The following is a 14,837-nucleotide window of genomic DNA, read 5'->3' on the forward strand; positions in this document are numbered from 1 at the left end:
CACCGAATTGAGCTGCCTATAGAATTTTTCTCTGATCTTTCGGCTAGTTACTTGAGGTTGGGCATAGAGATTTGGGGCTTATAGATTTGTTCTTGGCAATGGAGATCCCTTAGGTTTGTCTAATCCAATATGTCTGGCGTAGTTATCAAGAGCCTGTATACTCGTTTGCCAGTTTAAAAGAACATTAATTCATATTTTATTAGGAGTTCCGGACAACCTTCTTTTTTTATCGTACTTTTAATAATAAAAAGAAACCAACTAAACTTCTACCATAATCAAAATCAAAACTAAACTTCAACATCAACATTGTTTGCAGTCTCCACTAAAAAAAACTAATATAATCACTACAACTATCTCTAACTAATTAAATCATTAAAACATGGAAACGATCCCTCGTTTTACTATATTCTGTTTCAACAACAATTATTAACACCTAATACATTTATGTATAAATTCAAATGTGATAGTCCCACATGGCTTGAAAGCAACCTGGAGTATAAATTCGAGCTCAAACATAGTAAATATATAAGTCTTTTGGGGTATGGGGTAACAAAAAACCGAGAAAATATTGATAACCGTTGAGGCATGTGATTTCTCGGAAAATATTTTATTAAATGTTATAATGATTATATAGAGCTTGACAGCAGTACCTTATAAATCGAAGTACAATTTATAGTCATATATACTAATATGTAAGCTTTATTTTGTAAAAAGAATAAAAAGTAAAGGCTTAAAGGAACTTTGTAACTACTAGTCAATGGTTATATGCTTTGTGACTAGAAGGTAAGGATTGAAGAACAATTAAAAGAATCAAAAGCTTGTCTGACAGTTTTAGTTTATAAAGTTCATTCAGAACTACCAACAGAAACAACCCACTACCATTATCTTCCTTCATTCTAACTTGCCTCCTATCTCTCTCTCTCTCTCTCCATCTCTACCCTTACTTTGCTTCAATGGCCAAAACCACTTTGAGGGTAGACCCTAACAAGAATGGATTAATGCAAAGTTTAGTGGTACTTAGTGTTGCATTGTTAGTGATGGAAAGATCATTACTTGTTGATGCAGTTGAGTACAGAGTTGGAGGCTCGCACGGATGGTCTATACCTTCTAATCCGCTCACCTACAAAAAATGGGCACAGATGAATAGGTTTCAAGTTGTAGATACATTGTGTAAGTTCATACACACTTTCTGGGTGGTGTTTTTCTTTTCTGTTTCAGATCTTAAATCTGACTGGAGATCTGAATTGACTTGAGTCACATTTCAAAATGTCTTTTTTTATATGACTCAATGAGGAAGTTTGATTCAGGATGATTTTTGGGTCTATTTGAGCCAGCATAGGATAAGTCTGAATTAAGAGTCATTTCTGAAATACTCTGAAACGATCGTTGTGTTCTTGACTTAAACAAGTCAGATTCAGACAAGTTAGGCTCAAGCTTGTCTGATTCGGAGAATCATAAAATTTTTGTAGATTATATACAAAAGGCATTATATTTCATTTTAGTATTTTCATAAAAATTATACATATCTTGATTCAGCTCTTCTTTTCTTCTTTCATTGCAGTATTTGTTTACGAGTCAGAGAACGACTCAGTAATGCAAGTAAGCCAAGATGACTATGAAAACTGCAACACGAAAACACCCATTGCAACGTTTAGCGACGGAAATACCTCATTTAAGTTTCAAACATCTGGTCCTTATTACTTCATTAGCGGGATTCAAGAAAACTGCGTCAAGAACGAGAAATTGGTTGTTATAGTCATGTCAGATAGAAGCAAACAGACTTCTTCTCCTCCTGCTGCTACTCCTCCTGCTGCTACCCCTCCTGCTGCTGCTACCCCTCCTGCTGCTGCTCCTCCTACTGCTGCTTCTCCTTCTCCTGCACCATCGGGTTCAGTCGATATCGTTCCTGCTCCAGTTGGCGGAATGTCTCCTTCAGTTTCATCGAACGGCACGGTTGCTTCTTCAGGTCCTACAGGACAGAAGTCTTCCGCATCATCTAACTCGGCATCTGCAGTAAATACTGCAAGTTCCTTCGTTTTCGTTGGAGCTTTTCTTGGTTCTTTGATTCTCTTAGATCTTTAACAAACTTGTTGAGTTGGTAACCTTGTTTTTTAATTTTTTTTCTTCTTGATTATTAGTGGATTTGAAATGGGTTCTAAGTGATGGGGAGGCTTGATTTGTTTTATTTGATTTCATTCTTATTTGGTGGATTGGAATGTGTTTAAATGATGGAGAGGTTTATTTGTTGTATTTGATCATTTCCTCTTTCATTTAGTGGATTGAATTGGGTCTAAATGATGGTGGGTTGATTTCCTTCTAGAACAAAAAGAAATTGTTTTTATTAATTATTGTAACTGTTACAAATAAAGTATGAGGTTCATATACACTATACTTGATGTTTGAGAGGCTCGGATGAAATGTGATTACTGATAATTACTTTGCAAAACAGTTTCTGCTACACGAGAATGAATCAGGAATCACATTTCTAAAGTGGAAATTCCAAAACTACTGGGCTTGCAACTCCCTTTGCTTCGTAATAATCAATTAAATAATCTACAAAATCAATTTCGGGTGGTCTCATTCAAGTCACGGGCTCATGGGCCGTTTTCCCAGCATTTGCTCTCGTACTAGTTACTATGTCGGCAACTTCCTCTGTATCTCGTAGTATACGACTTTTCTAAAATAAGTACATTCATATTAGGTGAGCAATCTCATACATATTTGTAGCCGATCCATATATATATGTGCATGATTTAAATCAATACAAGGACTCAGCTGATTTATACAAATTAAGGTAGAAAGAAAGAAAGAGATGAAACTTGTAATTAAGTATAAGATGATGAGTTTATCCAAGATAGTTGATAACCATGGACAAAGGAACCAAGCAAAGTCCCTTCTTCTTGAGGTCTGAACAGTCACTATTTTTCATCCCAATGAACCCCAGCTGATTAAACCCATGATCTGATTGTACTTCTGTAAAATAATGATCACCAAGCATATTTGTTTTCCTCATCTATAAAATAAAACACACTTATAAGGGGGCGCCTTTAAACTACCCTACATTAATTAATTTGGAAAGATATAAAAAAATTTAACCAAAAACGAAACCAACCATATAGACTAATAAAGAGTAAATTTTACCTGAGATGAACTGTTTTCATTATTAATATCATCACTATTCTTTCTCGGTTTCATTAGATTATGGTACTCCTCTATGATACTCACCTGCAATCAGAACATGACTCTATTTCGATTAGTAAAACCCAGTTTAGTTCGACAATAGAGTTTTTCTATTAGGAAAAATCAGAGTTTGAATCTTATTGTTTCGGAACACATAATTCATATTCATATGTATTCCGGCCCGTCCTATATAGGTGTAAGTGTAAATTAATTGATGAGATGGTCTGACCTTGGGACTGTTTACAGGAGAACTAGCAGTATCCTCTAAAGCATCTTCTCCTCTTATGACATTCTTCTTCTTATTGTTCAATATGTTGGAGCTGCTCTTTGGCACCACTACTCCTTGATCATGATAATGATGGTTGTTATTATTGGATGAGAACTTCACAGAAGCAGCATCAGAAACCAAAGATGGAGTATGACAAAAACCAGAATAATAAGTGGAAGAAGGAGATAGATGAGATTCTCCATAATTATCCGGGACGAAATCATCTAAGTAATAACTCCAACCACTCTCTTCATCTTCTTCTTCTTGAATATTATGATGCTTTTGCCCGCTCATATATGAATTAATGGAATAATCACCCTCCATTTATGAGAATATATGTGATATATTTGGAATCAAGAAAACTGACTTTTAAGTAGTTAGGACTTAGGGGAGAAGGATTGAAGAGAATGAATTAGGTTCTTTCTCTCTTTATATATATAAACAAACATATGTGATGATATTTTATCTCATTATCTATTAGGGTTATCTTGTGGATAATGATCCTACTCTGAACTAATGGAATGAAATTTCCATGTACATTCATTTGTATATTAGAAGTATAACCTATATTATTTCATACTAAGGAGTATATAAAGTGATAAGAATATTTTTAAACTTGTTTGAAACAAGGAAACTGTTGGCCCTACCAAATCTCCATCCGGATGGGTTGATCTTAGACAGAATCATTAAAAGAATGAATCTTACCCATTATTTGTCTTTAATTTGCTAGCCTTCCAGATCCTATTGTATCCAAATGATTCGACTGGTATAAAGAATCAATCATCTCAATATTTATGAAATTGACACTTAGATTCTCCCAATTATATGTTGGAATAATCAAACTCATTTTGGAGTCACAATTACAAGTTCTTCAACTACTAACAAAATTTCTAATTTGCAACAACCACTAATAAATAGGTTAAGTGCCAACCACTGGTAGCCCAGTTGGTCAGGACATATACTCTGCAATGCAGAAGTATCAGGTTCGATCCTATGGAAGTGCAAATTCAGGAATATTGAATTTCGGTATAAATAAAATAGTTTATGTAGGCTTTAGGCTATTTAACTCGTCAGACTATAGGCCATTTAATTTGTCGATCTTCAGGTCCAGTAGTAGCCATTTAATTTGTCGATCTTTAGGTCCAGTAGTATTTCGGTAATTATCGTGCTTATCATATTGTCTCGATGTATCAATGCCTTGTAACGACAATGTAGATCGTAGTCGGTTTCTCAAAAAAAAACAAAAAAAACTTTAGTGGTTGGTTATTTTTAAAAATAATTTTAGAGGCGCCCCTTCAAGCATTAGTTATGCCCCGTCAAGGCAAAGTTTAGAGAGTGAGTGTGAGGAAAAGAGGCGCCAATAACACTTCGTGGGACACCATTAAAATTACCCTCTTCTAAAAAAGAAGAGACTAGGTTCGATTTTTGGAAGCAGTGATAGTGGATGATATTACGATTTGTTTCCTTGCTTAGAATTCTATGTTTTCTTTATAATTTAAAGTTCAAAGGGGAATTCAAAGGTCAAGTTTTGATCTTGCAATGTCTCGTCCGGCAACCCAAACAGAACATCAACTTGGCAAATTATAAATCCGTACCAAGGTACAAGAACTTACGATTTTTGTAACAGAAACACTGCAATTTCATCAGGTTCATCACTGAAATTTACAGATTCAAAGTTACGAATGAAACTCGTACAGCCAAAAAAGTTACTGATCAACAAGGAGGACCTTTTCAAAACTGGAAGTTCATAACATCAAAAACTCTTACCAATTTTCTTTCAACTTAATTACACAACTTGACGAGGCTCTGGGAAGCGCAAGTACTTGTTCCATTATCTTCTTTTTCTCCTCCATTACTTCAATTTCAGACCTCTCTCTTGATGACAGGGAGTAAGGATTGAAATATGTCGAGTGGATTACTTTATGAATGATCATAGTCTGCAGAACTGTTGCATTTCTTAGAAAGAACTTTGCAACACCTATCGCCCTTCGGTGCCCTTGAAGAAATAGGAACTCAATGGATTTTAGACTCGACAACAGAGACTCATCCACTGTATCTAGTGTTGATACTCCACCATCGTCACCAGATAAATATGGAGGGAAAACCTGAATAAGAAGATAATCGACCAATATAAACATTACTATAGCTATAACAAAAGCACTTGTTAGTGATGCAAGAAAAAAGGTGTTCACTAGGGAAACAAAAATTTGAGTCATGACTTGCCGCATCAAAGATAAGTGATTCCAGCACTGGCGAATTCCGGAGCAAGTTCAGTAATGCCTTATCAGTAGAACAAAGAATATCGGCATCCACCTTCAAATGGGTCAAATAGTAAAACATAGGAAGAATGGTCGAGTCATCTGAAATGTATAATTCCTACCAAAAGGAATAATGTTTATAAAGAGTTAGACGAAATAAATATATCTATATATACAATTGGCTTAAATCTAAATATTTAATACATAAGCTAAAAAAGCATTACTTCAATAGTGCAGAGAGAAAATGATAAGTGCTTCACATTACAAAGCTCTCCAAGAAGCTTAATTGCACCAACTTTTTCCCTACTTATTCCGTGATCTTCTTCATTCTCCGTGTAACCTTGCAGACGTGCATCAACGAGTGATGAAAAGCTTTCAAGAATCTCCAAATCCGGAAGAGAACCGGTGTATGATAGAAAAACTAGATTTGGTGTCAAAATCTTGACTGACTGGGCCGGATAAAAACATGTTAAATGTTTTAGTGAAGGATTTGAGATGAGTAAAACCTCCCGATGGCAATCTCTTATAACCAACTCTTCTAAGACTGGACAGTTAGGAAAGAGTTGGTCGACGCCATTCGAGAAATAGACAGTATCAAGCTTTAAGATCTTCAGCATTGGAAAACAAATGGATTTGGGAAGATAGACGTCCGTGATATTGTTTAGCTCTAACCTAGTTAGTGACACACAAACGAAAAGACACGAGGGAACCCGTCCATTTCGAATAACAAGCTCTTCAACTTTGCGCCTCAAGACAAAAGAGATCCAAGCATTTATCCTAGAGTGATGATTACTTAGTCCAATACAATCTAGGTTGAATTTCCGAACATTAGAGTGCATATCACGAAGATGCAATGTTCTATCTACAAAATCCTTGAATTTATTAGCATATAGAGGGAATTCTTCTGGCGGTGAAAGATCAAACCAAGAACCAAAATCAAGAATGGGGATAGAAGTCCACAAGAACATCCATCTTTTAGATAAAATGCAAGTAGAAGCAGCTGTTTGGGTTGGAAGGAAAGATAGAATGTGATGAAGAACTAGTTCTGGTAAATTACTAATTCTATCATTTACATCAGAAATTGTCATATTCCCTCCCTTGAGTAGTAGCTTCTGCTTTTTTTCTACCATCATTTCGAAGAAATCTACTTAAATAACACAAAATTTCATTGTTAGGATGTTCATACAAAAACAAAAACCAAAAAATATATATAGAAGATCAAATGATCTCAAACATGTTTAGAGAAATTAGAAAATACATAGTATTCCTAGTGAGAGAAGTACTACTGACCGAGTATGAGCAAATATTACTGTGAGAGAAATGAGCAGACAGACAGACAGACTGGTGTTGCCTGGTGATTAATTAGCCCCAATTTATTAGGGTTTTGGTAAATTCCCATTTTGAAGTGAGGTTTTGGTGTTGGAAAGTTTAAGATGGTTTGTATACGGACAACATAAAGGGGGCTACCAAAAGCACTCTCTTGCCAGTTGCCACCAAGATTTGATGGTGGGGGTTTTCCAACGGACCCGAAACAACACATAAGTATGTCTATAGGAAAAAATTCAGTTCCAACCTCAACCTATCTTGAGGTCGAAAATTTGTAAATATAGAAAACGCCTGTCTGAGTTTTTTGTAAGTGTGCGAAAGACGTGTATGATCTTGTATATGCGCGAAACACGTGTTTAGACTATTTTCGAAATAATATTTTGTTTGCCAAGGTTGGGAAACTATTTTCAAAATAATTCGGACAGTTGGATATATTTTAATTGTTAATGTGTAGAGTTTAAAGAAATATTTAAACTAATTAAAATTTGTAAAAAATTAAAAAAAAAAAGGTGAAGATTTAGCCGTTGGATTTAATCCAACGGCTAGGATCAACCCCAACATGACCGTTGGGTTCAGTCGCCCTAATATTAGGATAAATCCAACGGCTAGGATCAACCCCAACATGACCGTTGGATTCAGTCGCCCTAATATTAGGGACGACTGTAACTGGATCGTCGGGCTTAGGCCAAAATTTTGCAATTTTGATCTCAGTCCGGCTACTGTTGGATTTGCTCTGATTGCACCACATTTTTACTAGCATGGTTGTGCCACCATGTTGCTGCTCATAGTGTATTAAGCACGCCAACGCCACCGTGTTGCGCACACCAACACAGCATACAACCATGTGACATCATTTCAACAAAAGAAAACCATGTGACATTAGACTTTTATCCCAAGCCACAAAATGGACTTTGACCCCATCGTATGATCTCCTATAATTGCATTTACTGCCTAATTGACTGGATAGGGTTAATAAGCTCCAGTCTCAATCCAAAACGAAAATGAGAATCCAGTTCAAAATGTCAGAAAACCTGATCAATATCTTTTCTTCTTTTTTTGCCCATGGTCGATACATTTGAGTCTCACCTCCCTTAATTATCTGACTGATTAGAAATCGACATTAAATGACAGTCATATCTTGCGAAGGATATCTTCCAAAATCGATTTTCTTCTCAAATGTTGCCGCCCCATCCTGATTAACCTCTCAGATTAATAGCTCTTCTTTCTCTCTGTACAACCAAAAGATCCCTTTTCATCCTTTGTTTGTTCATAAATAATCCTAAAATCAAAAGAAGGGGCAAACCTTTTTTTTCTTCAGTCGAAGTCTAGATTTGGAGAAATTGATGAACAAAATTATTTTCTTCTGAAATAAAGATCTATGTCTTGGAAGGAATTCTTTTGCTACAGTGGAGATTCAAGACTCTATGCCACACAAATCAAGGAAGTTGTAAAATATGTTTTTCTTCTCTCCATTTGTAGTAATAGATTTCATATTTAGGGTTTCTTAAAAATCAAATTGGATAACAACAAATCTGGGTTTTTATCAAATCACATCGAATTTTCTTTAATGTTTCTTTTTCAGGATCGATATTTTGGGTTTCTTTCTCTCTCTAAAAGAAGATCAAAGACCGACTTCATATGATTCAGAATATCGAGAATCGTTGATGATTTATGATCGACTTTTTAAATCCCTGAAATTGTTAATAAAATCAGATCTATTTCACTATGTTTTTATGATTTTTTTTAATATGGTTTATCATAATCAGTTTTCTTGAACCTGTGAATGAATTTTTTTTCTTGAAATGTAATGACAGTACTGGACATTGGATGATGTATTGTACATAGCAAAATTTCCTATACCTTCTCTTCAATAAGTGTCCAGTACATAACAAAATATCCACTACGTTTTGTAAAGAAATGGATTTTCAAAAACCGCTTTTGAAAGAAGTAATACTTCTAAAACAATTATTTTGTAGAGAACATGTCTTTTCAAAAAAAAAAATTTTTTGGGTTGATTTTAAATTTGAAATTTGAAATTTAGTCTAATAATTTAGAATCCTAACAGATCTTAAGGAGATAGTGTGGTATTAAGTCCAATACAAATTTTAGACTTCGGAATCTTCAAAATTTAAGAGTCCTAGAATTTTTTGTAGCCAAAGTACGACACAGAACACAGGAATTTTGATTTCTACCAAATCACATTTCAAATAAAAATCCCCTTCGCAATCATGTATCCTAACACACCATAAGTCAAATAATGGTACCCAAGAGACATCATATACCAACATGGGCTTCTCGACCCGAAAGTTTATAAATAGTCAAACAAAATTACACAACTTGATGAGGCTCTTGGAAGCCCAAGTATTTCTTTCATTACCTTCATTTCTTCATCCTTCATTTTCATCTCGAATTCCAATTCTTTCAGTTTGTCTTCAGTTACTTGTATTTCCGACCTATTTCTTGACATGTGACTGGGGCCAGCATAAATCAATGAGCAGACTTTAAAAATTTTCATAGTCCGCAGAACTATTGAATTTTTTAGAAAAAAATTTACAACACACATTTCTCTTCTGTGCCCTTCAAAATTAGAGAACTCGATTGATTTTAGGTTTAACAATAGAGGTTGAGGATCCGTTTCTAGTGTTGATTCTTCTCCATCGTCATCAGATAAATATGGAGGAAGAGCCTGAATAAAAACAGAACATCAAATTAAGACAAAAGAAGATTGTTATTGCTAGGGAAGCCAAATGTTTGAGTAATGACTTGCCCTAAATAAAAGTGATTCTAGGTTTGGCGAGTTTTCGAGCAACGTCAGTAGTGCCTTATCATTGTAACAAAGAAAATCTGAACATAATTTTAAATGAGTCAAATTGTAAAATGTACGTAGATTTATTGAGTCCATTGAATGGCACAAGACCTACCAAAAAAATACAAATGTTAGTAAGGAATTAGACAAAACAAATATAATGTAACATATAGTGACAAAACTATAATACTTGATACACAGCTCAAGAGCTCGTACCTTGGAGATATAGCCACCAAACTCTAGTTTCTTCACATTACAAACTTCTCCAAGAAGTCGAGTTGCACCTACTCTTTCTTTCATATTCATTTCAAAATAATCATCTTTTTTATCTAACCAACCTGTGATAGTTGCATCAACAAGTGAAAAGCTATTTGATACAAATATATTTGCAAGAGAACCCCAGTAGCAGAGAAACACTAGATTTGGAGCAGAAATCTTGATTGGCTGAAGCATATGCATAAACGTCAAAGATGTGAGTGTGGGAGTGGAGATGCATATCTTGTTCACATTGTTCCATTCGCAGTTTTGTATAAGCAAATCTTCTAAGACCGGGCAACCAGAAAAGAGTCGCTCACTTGTGTCCGTACCCAAAGAATGAACACTAACAAGCCTAAGGATCTTGAGCTTAGGAAAATGAACAGATTTAGGAAGATTGAAATCTAGGATTTCGAATAACTCTAACCTAGTTAGCCACTCAGAAGTAAAAAGACAAGAGGGTAATAACAGCTTTTGCGCGTAATGAATAATGAGTTTTTTAACTTTCCGCCTTACCAGAAAAGAGATCCAAGCATTTATCTTAGAGTCATTAGTTAGTTCCTTACAATTCAGATAGAACTTCTGAATATTTGAAACATGATGAAGCAACGTTCTGTCAACAAAATCCATCAATCTATTAACATATAAAGATTTTTCTTCTTCTGTTAGAGTAAGATGACTATCATACGGAGACCCGATATCAAGAATGGGGATAGAGGTCCACAAGTGCATCCATCTTTTAGATAAAATGCAAGTACGAGCAGAATGTTTGGTTCCAAGGAAATAGAAGATACGATTAATGACTTTTTCGGGTAAGTTACTAATTCTATCATTACCATTAGTATTACATTGTTGATCACCATTGTCGATTTCTCCATCGAGTAGCTTCTGCTTTTTCAAAACCATTATTCCGGAAATGTCTTCCTAATATACAAAATTTTGTTGTTAGAATCACCCATGAACGAATTGATATCTAAAATGGATAAATTGACATAGATATAGATACATGAGTTTAAATGATGAAACAACTCTGAGCTAGCTTTCAATAACTTCTTTGTGAAAACAAAAAAACCTAACTAACTACAATAACATTCAATATTGATCAAAACAATGGAATCTGAAACATGTTAGGAGGAATCAAAATTAACAATTGAGATTGAGAAACAAGCAAAGTGAGATTTCAATTGAATATAAAAGAAAACGAGGTTCCCGTAACGGGAAGTGCTCACCGTGTACTATTAGCAAGTGAGAAATAACGGCGACGTCAAACAATCTTCCGTTGGTGATTATAATACTCAAAATTTCTAGGGTTTTACAAATCGGTGAAGAAGATAAAAGGGTTTTGGCATTTTAAAGTTTTGGCCGTCTGTAAATCTTCGTACTTCTTTATCTCTCCAAATTTATCTATCCTCCTAACTTCTTTCGTAAATTTACGGTAAATTTATCTCTCTTTTAGGAAGGTTTTTTTTTAAATCTTAAAGTTTTTTTTGGATGAATTTCATTTTCAAATTTTAGATTTATCTCGAGATTTTCCTTCCCTCTTTATCATATTTCTCTCAATATTTTTTACCTTTTGAATCAAATACTTTATTTTCTCAAAAACTTTCATTTTATTTTACACTTTCTCAGTAAACAATAAAATTCTCAGAACACAAGAAAATTTCAAATTTTAGATTTATCTCGAGATTTTCCTTCCCTCTTTATCATATTTCTCTCTAGATTTTTTACCTTTTGAATCAAATACTTTATTTTCACAAATACTTTCATGGTGTGTTTGGTTGCAGGATTCCTAAGTAGGATTCTTGTCAAAAGTGGGATTTGGTAGGAATCATGAATCCTTGGTCTGTTTGGCTACCAAGAATCCTAGGACTCTTGAATCCTAAGGATTCCTAATTCCAAAATTTGTATTGGACCAAAATCCCACCCTACCCCCTAGGATTTGCTAGGATTTTGGATTAACGAACCTAAATTTCAAACTTAAAATCAACAAAAAAAATATTTCTTTCTACAAAATCATTATTTTTTTTCAAAATCATTATTTTTTTCAAAAATCATCTTTTTTCTAAAGACGTTAAAAATACTCAAATAATAATAAATCATAAGATTCTTAGTTACCAAACAAGCCAAAATATATTACTTGGATTCATGAATCCGTGGAATCATGAATCCCAAGGACTCATGAATCCGCGGATTCATGATTCCGCCATCCAAACACACCATCATTTTATTTTGGGTCCGTGGGTATATAGCCCAAAATAATGTTCAAAAAGGATTTAGGGTTTAATCTTCCCAAAAAATGGATTTTTAGTCCTTTTGCTCTTGAGACTAAAAACCCTTAATATATATTACATAATTCCTTCCATGTCCCAGTCGTTTTTCGCGGGATTTTAATATGTGGGGCCGGACAAAAATTTCAAACGGTTTAATGTACCTTGATTTTAGGATAAATTTAGGAAAAAACGGATAGATTCTCACGAAATTTTCTCTCTCTTCTATAATCTGTTTAGAAACAAAATCCAAACTTTTGCAAATCAATTTTCTCTCTCTTCTTTACAGATTTAATATGGAGATTTATTAGCCAAAAATATGGAGATTTATTATAAATAAATGGATAGTTACAAATCATAATTTCTCTCTCCTCTAAACAGATTTGGAAATCAAATTTTCTCTTTCCTATTATCCGAATCAATCAGAAACCAAAATCCTAACCAAAACCAAAATGTCATCACCACGGATATTTCCAAATCAATTTTCTCTCTCTTCTTTACAGATTTGGAAACCAAATCAATTTTCTCTATCTTACTATGTAAATTTTTTTTCGATTGAAAACAATTTTCTCTCACTTAACTTTCAGATTTGGAAATAGTATATAATCTAGGATCAATTTAGCGTGATTTAGGGGTTAATATACAAAACATATATGTCACTTTCTCTCAGTTAACTTTTAGTTTTGGAAATAGTATATTTTTCTGGGAACATTAAAGCAGCATTTGTTTTCGTTTTTACTCATACATAAATACTCATCGAATACAAATTATGAAATAAATACGTAAATTATGTATTATTTATGACGAATAAACCATCATTTGTCAAGTATACAACGTAATTTATCAAATGTATTTGGGTCTTGTTCAGTAAATTACACATAATTTCTTTTACATTACACATAATTTCTTTTACATAACACATCGTTTACATTCTGTTACAAAAAAAACGTACAAAATCTTCTCTGGTTCAATAATGGTGTCCATCCATGTTGCCCTATTGCTTGGAATGCTAATGGAGGGGGCCGAATATGAAGCTTTTTCAAGGAATCATGATCAAAATCCATTCAAGTGTGCATTTGTTATGAAATATTTCGAGGAGCCAATCAAAAAGTCAAGTAACAAGAACAAGGGTATTTCAAGTTTGATTTGCTTATTTTGATTTGATGATTCTGCCTGGAACTCCATCTGTGATAACAAATAGAGAGAGATTAATACATATAAATTATATAAAAAAGTATATTATTTACAATAAATTACATGAACATTTACGTAAATTATATGTAATTTATTTCAAAGTACACGGGATTTACATATATAAGCGAAGTTGTTCTAATAATGAAACGAGTACTGTTTTTGAGATTAAAGCATAATTAATTTTCCATATAATATTCATGATATTCGTGATAAAGTATATATAATTTGTCAGAAAATACATATATCAAGTTCTCATTTTGAAAAACATTGTACGGGAGATGTTTGCATAATTTACTATAAATTATGGTAATTTATGATAAAGTACATGTACTGTTAATTCTGTTATGAGGAACCGTACGAAAAAACCACGTTTCATAAATCCGTACGGATTGAAAACCAGATCTGAAGAAAAAGTACGAATATCATTAGGTTTAAATTACATATCTAAAGATATCTGATATGATGATTGATTGCAACAATAAGTATACTCAATTTTTAGGAATTAGTAATGAAAGATTATCTCATCAATATCGAAATCATTAAAGAAACTTTTAGAGAGAGAAATACAATAATAACATACTCGATTTGAAACAGAATCATTAAAGAAGAATTTTGTTTACCTGATTAACAATTAAGAAACTGATTTTGAAAAACTCTAATGAATATGAAACAATTTCTTTGTTTTAATGGAAGATTTTCAGTAGATTAAGATGTAGAGAGAGAGAATCAACTACTATAAACTGAAATAGAATCACAAAAACTTATATTGATTTATGTTTTACCTGATTAACTTGATATGAAGAGACATAAATGGAAATGGAGTTCTGAGCTTGTGTATTGGATTAGAAGACGAATGTTTGAAAAACAATCTAATGAAGATGAAACAAGATTTCTGAGTTTAATGGAGGTTTTGTTATGTGAATCGGATTTAAAGAGAGAGAATAAAGAGATTTCGGTTACTGAAAATAATGAATCACGTTTCTTTGTTTAGAAACGTGATTGGAGAGGGAATGTGGGAGATAAAAATGGAAGAAGATCTTTATGGAGTTTGAAGATAAATCAGTTATAATATATATTTCTTTGTTTAAAAACGTGATTGGAGAGAGAATGTGGGAGATAAAAATGGAAGAAGATCTTTATGGATTTTGAAGATAAATCAGTTATAATATATGAGGAAGGTTAGATTAGGAATTATGATTTATTTGGTATTATAGGGATTTGTGTTTTTTCTCTAGATGACACCAAATGGACTAGATACCCATTTATATTATTTTTTGGTTTTG

At 33.4% G+C, this 14,837-nt stretch overlaps 4 protein-coding genes across 6 annotated transcripts; 1 reads left to right on the top strand and 3 right to left on the bottom strand.

The window, feature by feature from the left end:
• The first annotated feature begins 660 nt into the window (after positions 1-660).
• LOC147552186 (early nodulin-like protein 6) lies at positions 661-2,295 on the top strand. Its single transcript, XM_086671910.1, has 2 exons — positions 661-1,170; positions 1,562-2,295. Exons 1-2 carry the CDS (start codon positions 954-956, stop codon positions 2,080-2,082), a joined length of 738 nt encoding a protein of 245 aa, XP_086528036.1. The 5' UTR covers positions 661-953; the 3' UTR covers positions 2,083-2,295.
• Positions 2,296-2,845: 550 nt separating this feature from the next.
• On the bottom strand, positions 2,846-3,772 carry LOC147552187 (vascular-related unknown protein 1-like). The gene is made up of 3 exons (XM_086668615.1): positions 3,410-3,772; positions 3,142-3,225; positions 2,846-3,013 (listed from the first exon to the last, which is right to left on the bottom strand). Exons 1-3 carry the CDS (start codon positions 3,770-3,772, stop codon positions 2,846-2,848), a joined length of 615 nt encoding a protein of 204 aa, XP_086524741.1.
• A 1,291-nt stretch (positions 3,773-5,063) lies between these two features.
• LOC147552188 (F-box/LRR-repeat protein At4g14103-like) lies at positions 5,064-7,286 on the bottom strand. 3 transcript variants are annotated; one of them, XM_086665690.1, is made up of 4 exons: positions 6,997-7,286; positions 5,931-6,850; positions 5,672-5,824; positions 5,064-5,553 (listed from the first exon to the last, which is right to left on the bottom strand). In XM_086665690.1, exons 2-4 carry the CDS (start codon positions 6,837-6,839, stop codon positions 5,212-5,214), a joined length of 1,404 nt encoding a protein of 467 aa, XP_086521816.1. In that variant the 5' UTR covers positions 6,840-6,850; positions 6,997-7,286; the 3' UTR covers positions 5,064-5,211. The 3 variants fall into 3 exon arrangements, with proteins under 3 accessions (XP_086521816.1, XP_086521817.1, XP_086521815.1); XM_086665691.1 differs by having other exon boundaries at positions 5,931-6,853; positions 6,997-7,187; XM_086665689.1 differs by lacking the exon at positions 6,997-7,286 and having other exon boundaries at positions 5,931-6,938.
• A 2,054-nt stretch (positions 7,287-9,340) lies between these two features.
• LOC147552189 (F-box/LRR-repeat protein At4g14103-like) lies at positions 9,341-10,999 on the bottom strand. Its single transcript, XM_086668616.1, has 4 exons — positions 10,055-10,999; positions 9,800-9,949; positions 9,594-9,718; positions 9,341-9,503 (listed from the first exon to the last, which is right to left on the bottom strand). The coding sequence occupies exons 1-4, from the start codon at positions 10,997-10,999 to the stop codon at positions 9,341-9,343; spliced, it is 1,383 nt and encodes a 460-aa protein (XP_086524742.1).
• Between the last annotated feature and the right edge of the window lie 3,838 nt (positions 11,000-14,837).

Source organism: Eschscholzia californica, unplaced genomic scaffold (genome assembly GCF_041429995.1).
Source record: "Eschscholzia californica isolate CP2 unplaced genomic scaffold, dmEscCali1.0.p SCAF_3, whole genome shotgun sequence".
Lineage (NCBI taxonomy): Eukaryota > Viridiplantae > Streptophyta > Magnoliopsida > Ranunculales > Papaveraceae > Eschscholzia > Eschscholzia californica.

Bases quoted from the DNA above. Each gene is read 5' to 3' on its own strand.
- LOC147552188 (XM_086665690.1), bottom strand. From the start codon at position 6,839: ATGATGGTAGAAAAAAAGCAGAAGCTACTACTCAAGGGAGGGAATATG. The intron at 5,825-5,930 runs GTAATGCTTTTT...TCCTTTTGGTAG, and splicing joins TTTCTCTCTGCACTATTGAA to GAATTATACATTTCAGATGA. The intron at 5,554-5,671 runs GCAAGTCATGAC...CTTCTTATTCAG, and splicing joins AATCACTTATCTTTGATGCG to GTTTTCCCTCCATATTTATC.
- LOC147552187 (XM_086668615.1), bottom strand. From the start codon at position 3,772: ATGGAGGGTGATTATTCCATTAATTCATATATGAGCGGGCAAAAGCAT. The intron at 3,226-3,409 runs GTCAGACCATCT...TTCTGATTGCAG, and splicing joins CTCCTGTAAACAGTCCCAAG to GTGAGTATCATAGAGGAGTA. The intron at 3,014-3,141 runs GTAAAATTTACT...TTTATTTTATAG, and splicing joins ATGAAAACAGTTCATCTCAG to ATGAGGAAAACAAATATGCT.
- LOC147552186 (XM_086671910.1), top strand. From the start codon at position 954: ATGGCCAAAACCACTTTGAGGGTAGACCCTAACAAGAATGGATTAATG. The intron at 1,171-1,561 runs GTAAGTTCATAC...CTTTCATTGCAG, and splicing joins TCAAGTTGTAGATACATTGT to TATTTGTTTACGAGTCAGAG.
- LOC147552189 (XM_086668616.1), bottom strand. From the start codon at position 10,999: ATGGTTTTGAAAAAGCAGAAGCTACTCGATGGAGAAATCGACAATGGT. The intron at 9,719-9,799 runs GCAAGTCATTAC...GTTTTTATTCAG, and splicing joins TAGAATCACTTTTATTTAGG to GCTCTTCCTCCATATTTATC. The intron at 9,504-9,593 runs GTGTGTTGTAAA...TGCTGGCCCCAG, and splicing joins GAAGGGCACAGAAGAGAAAT to TCACATGTCAAGAAATAGGT.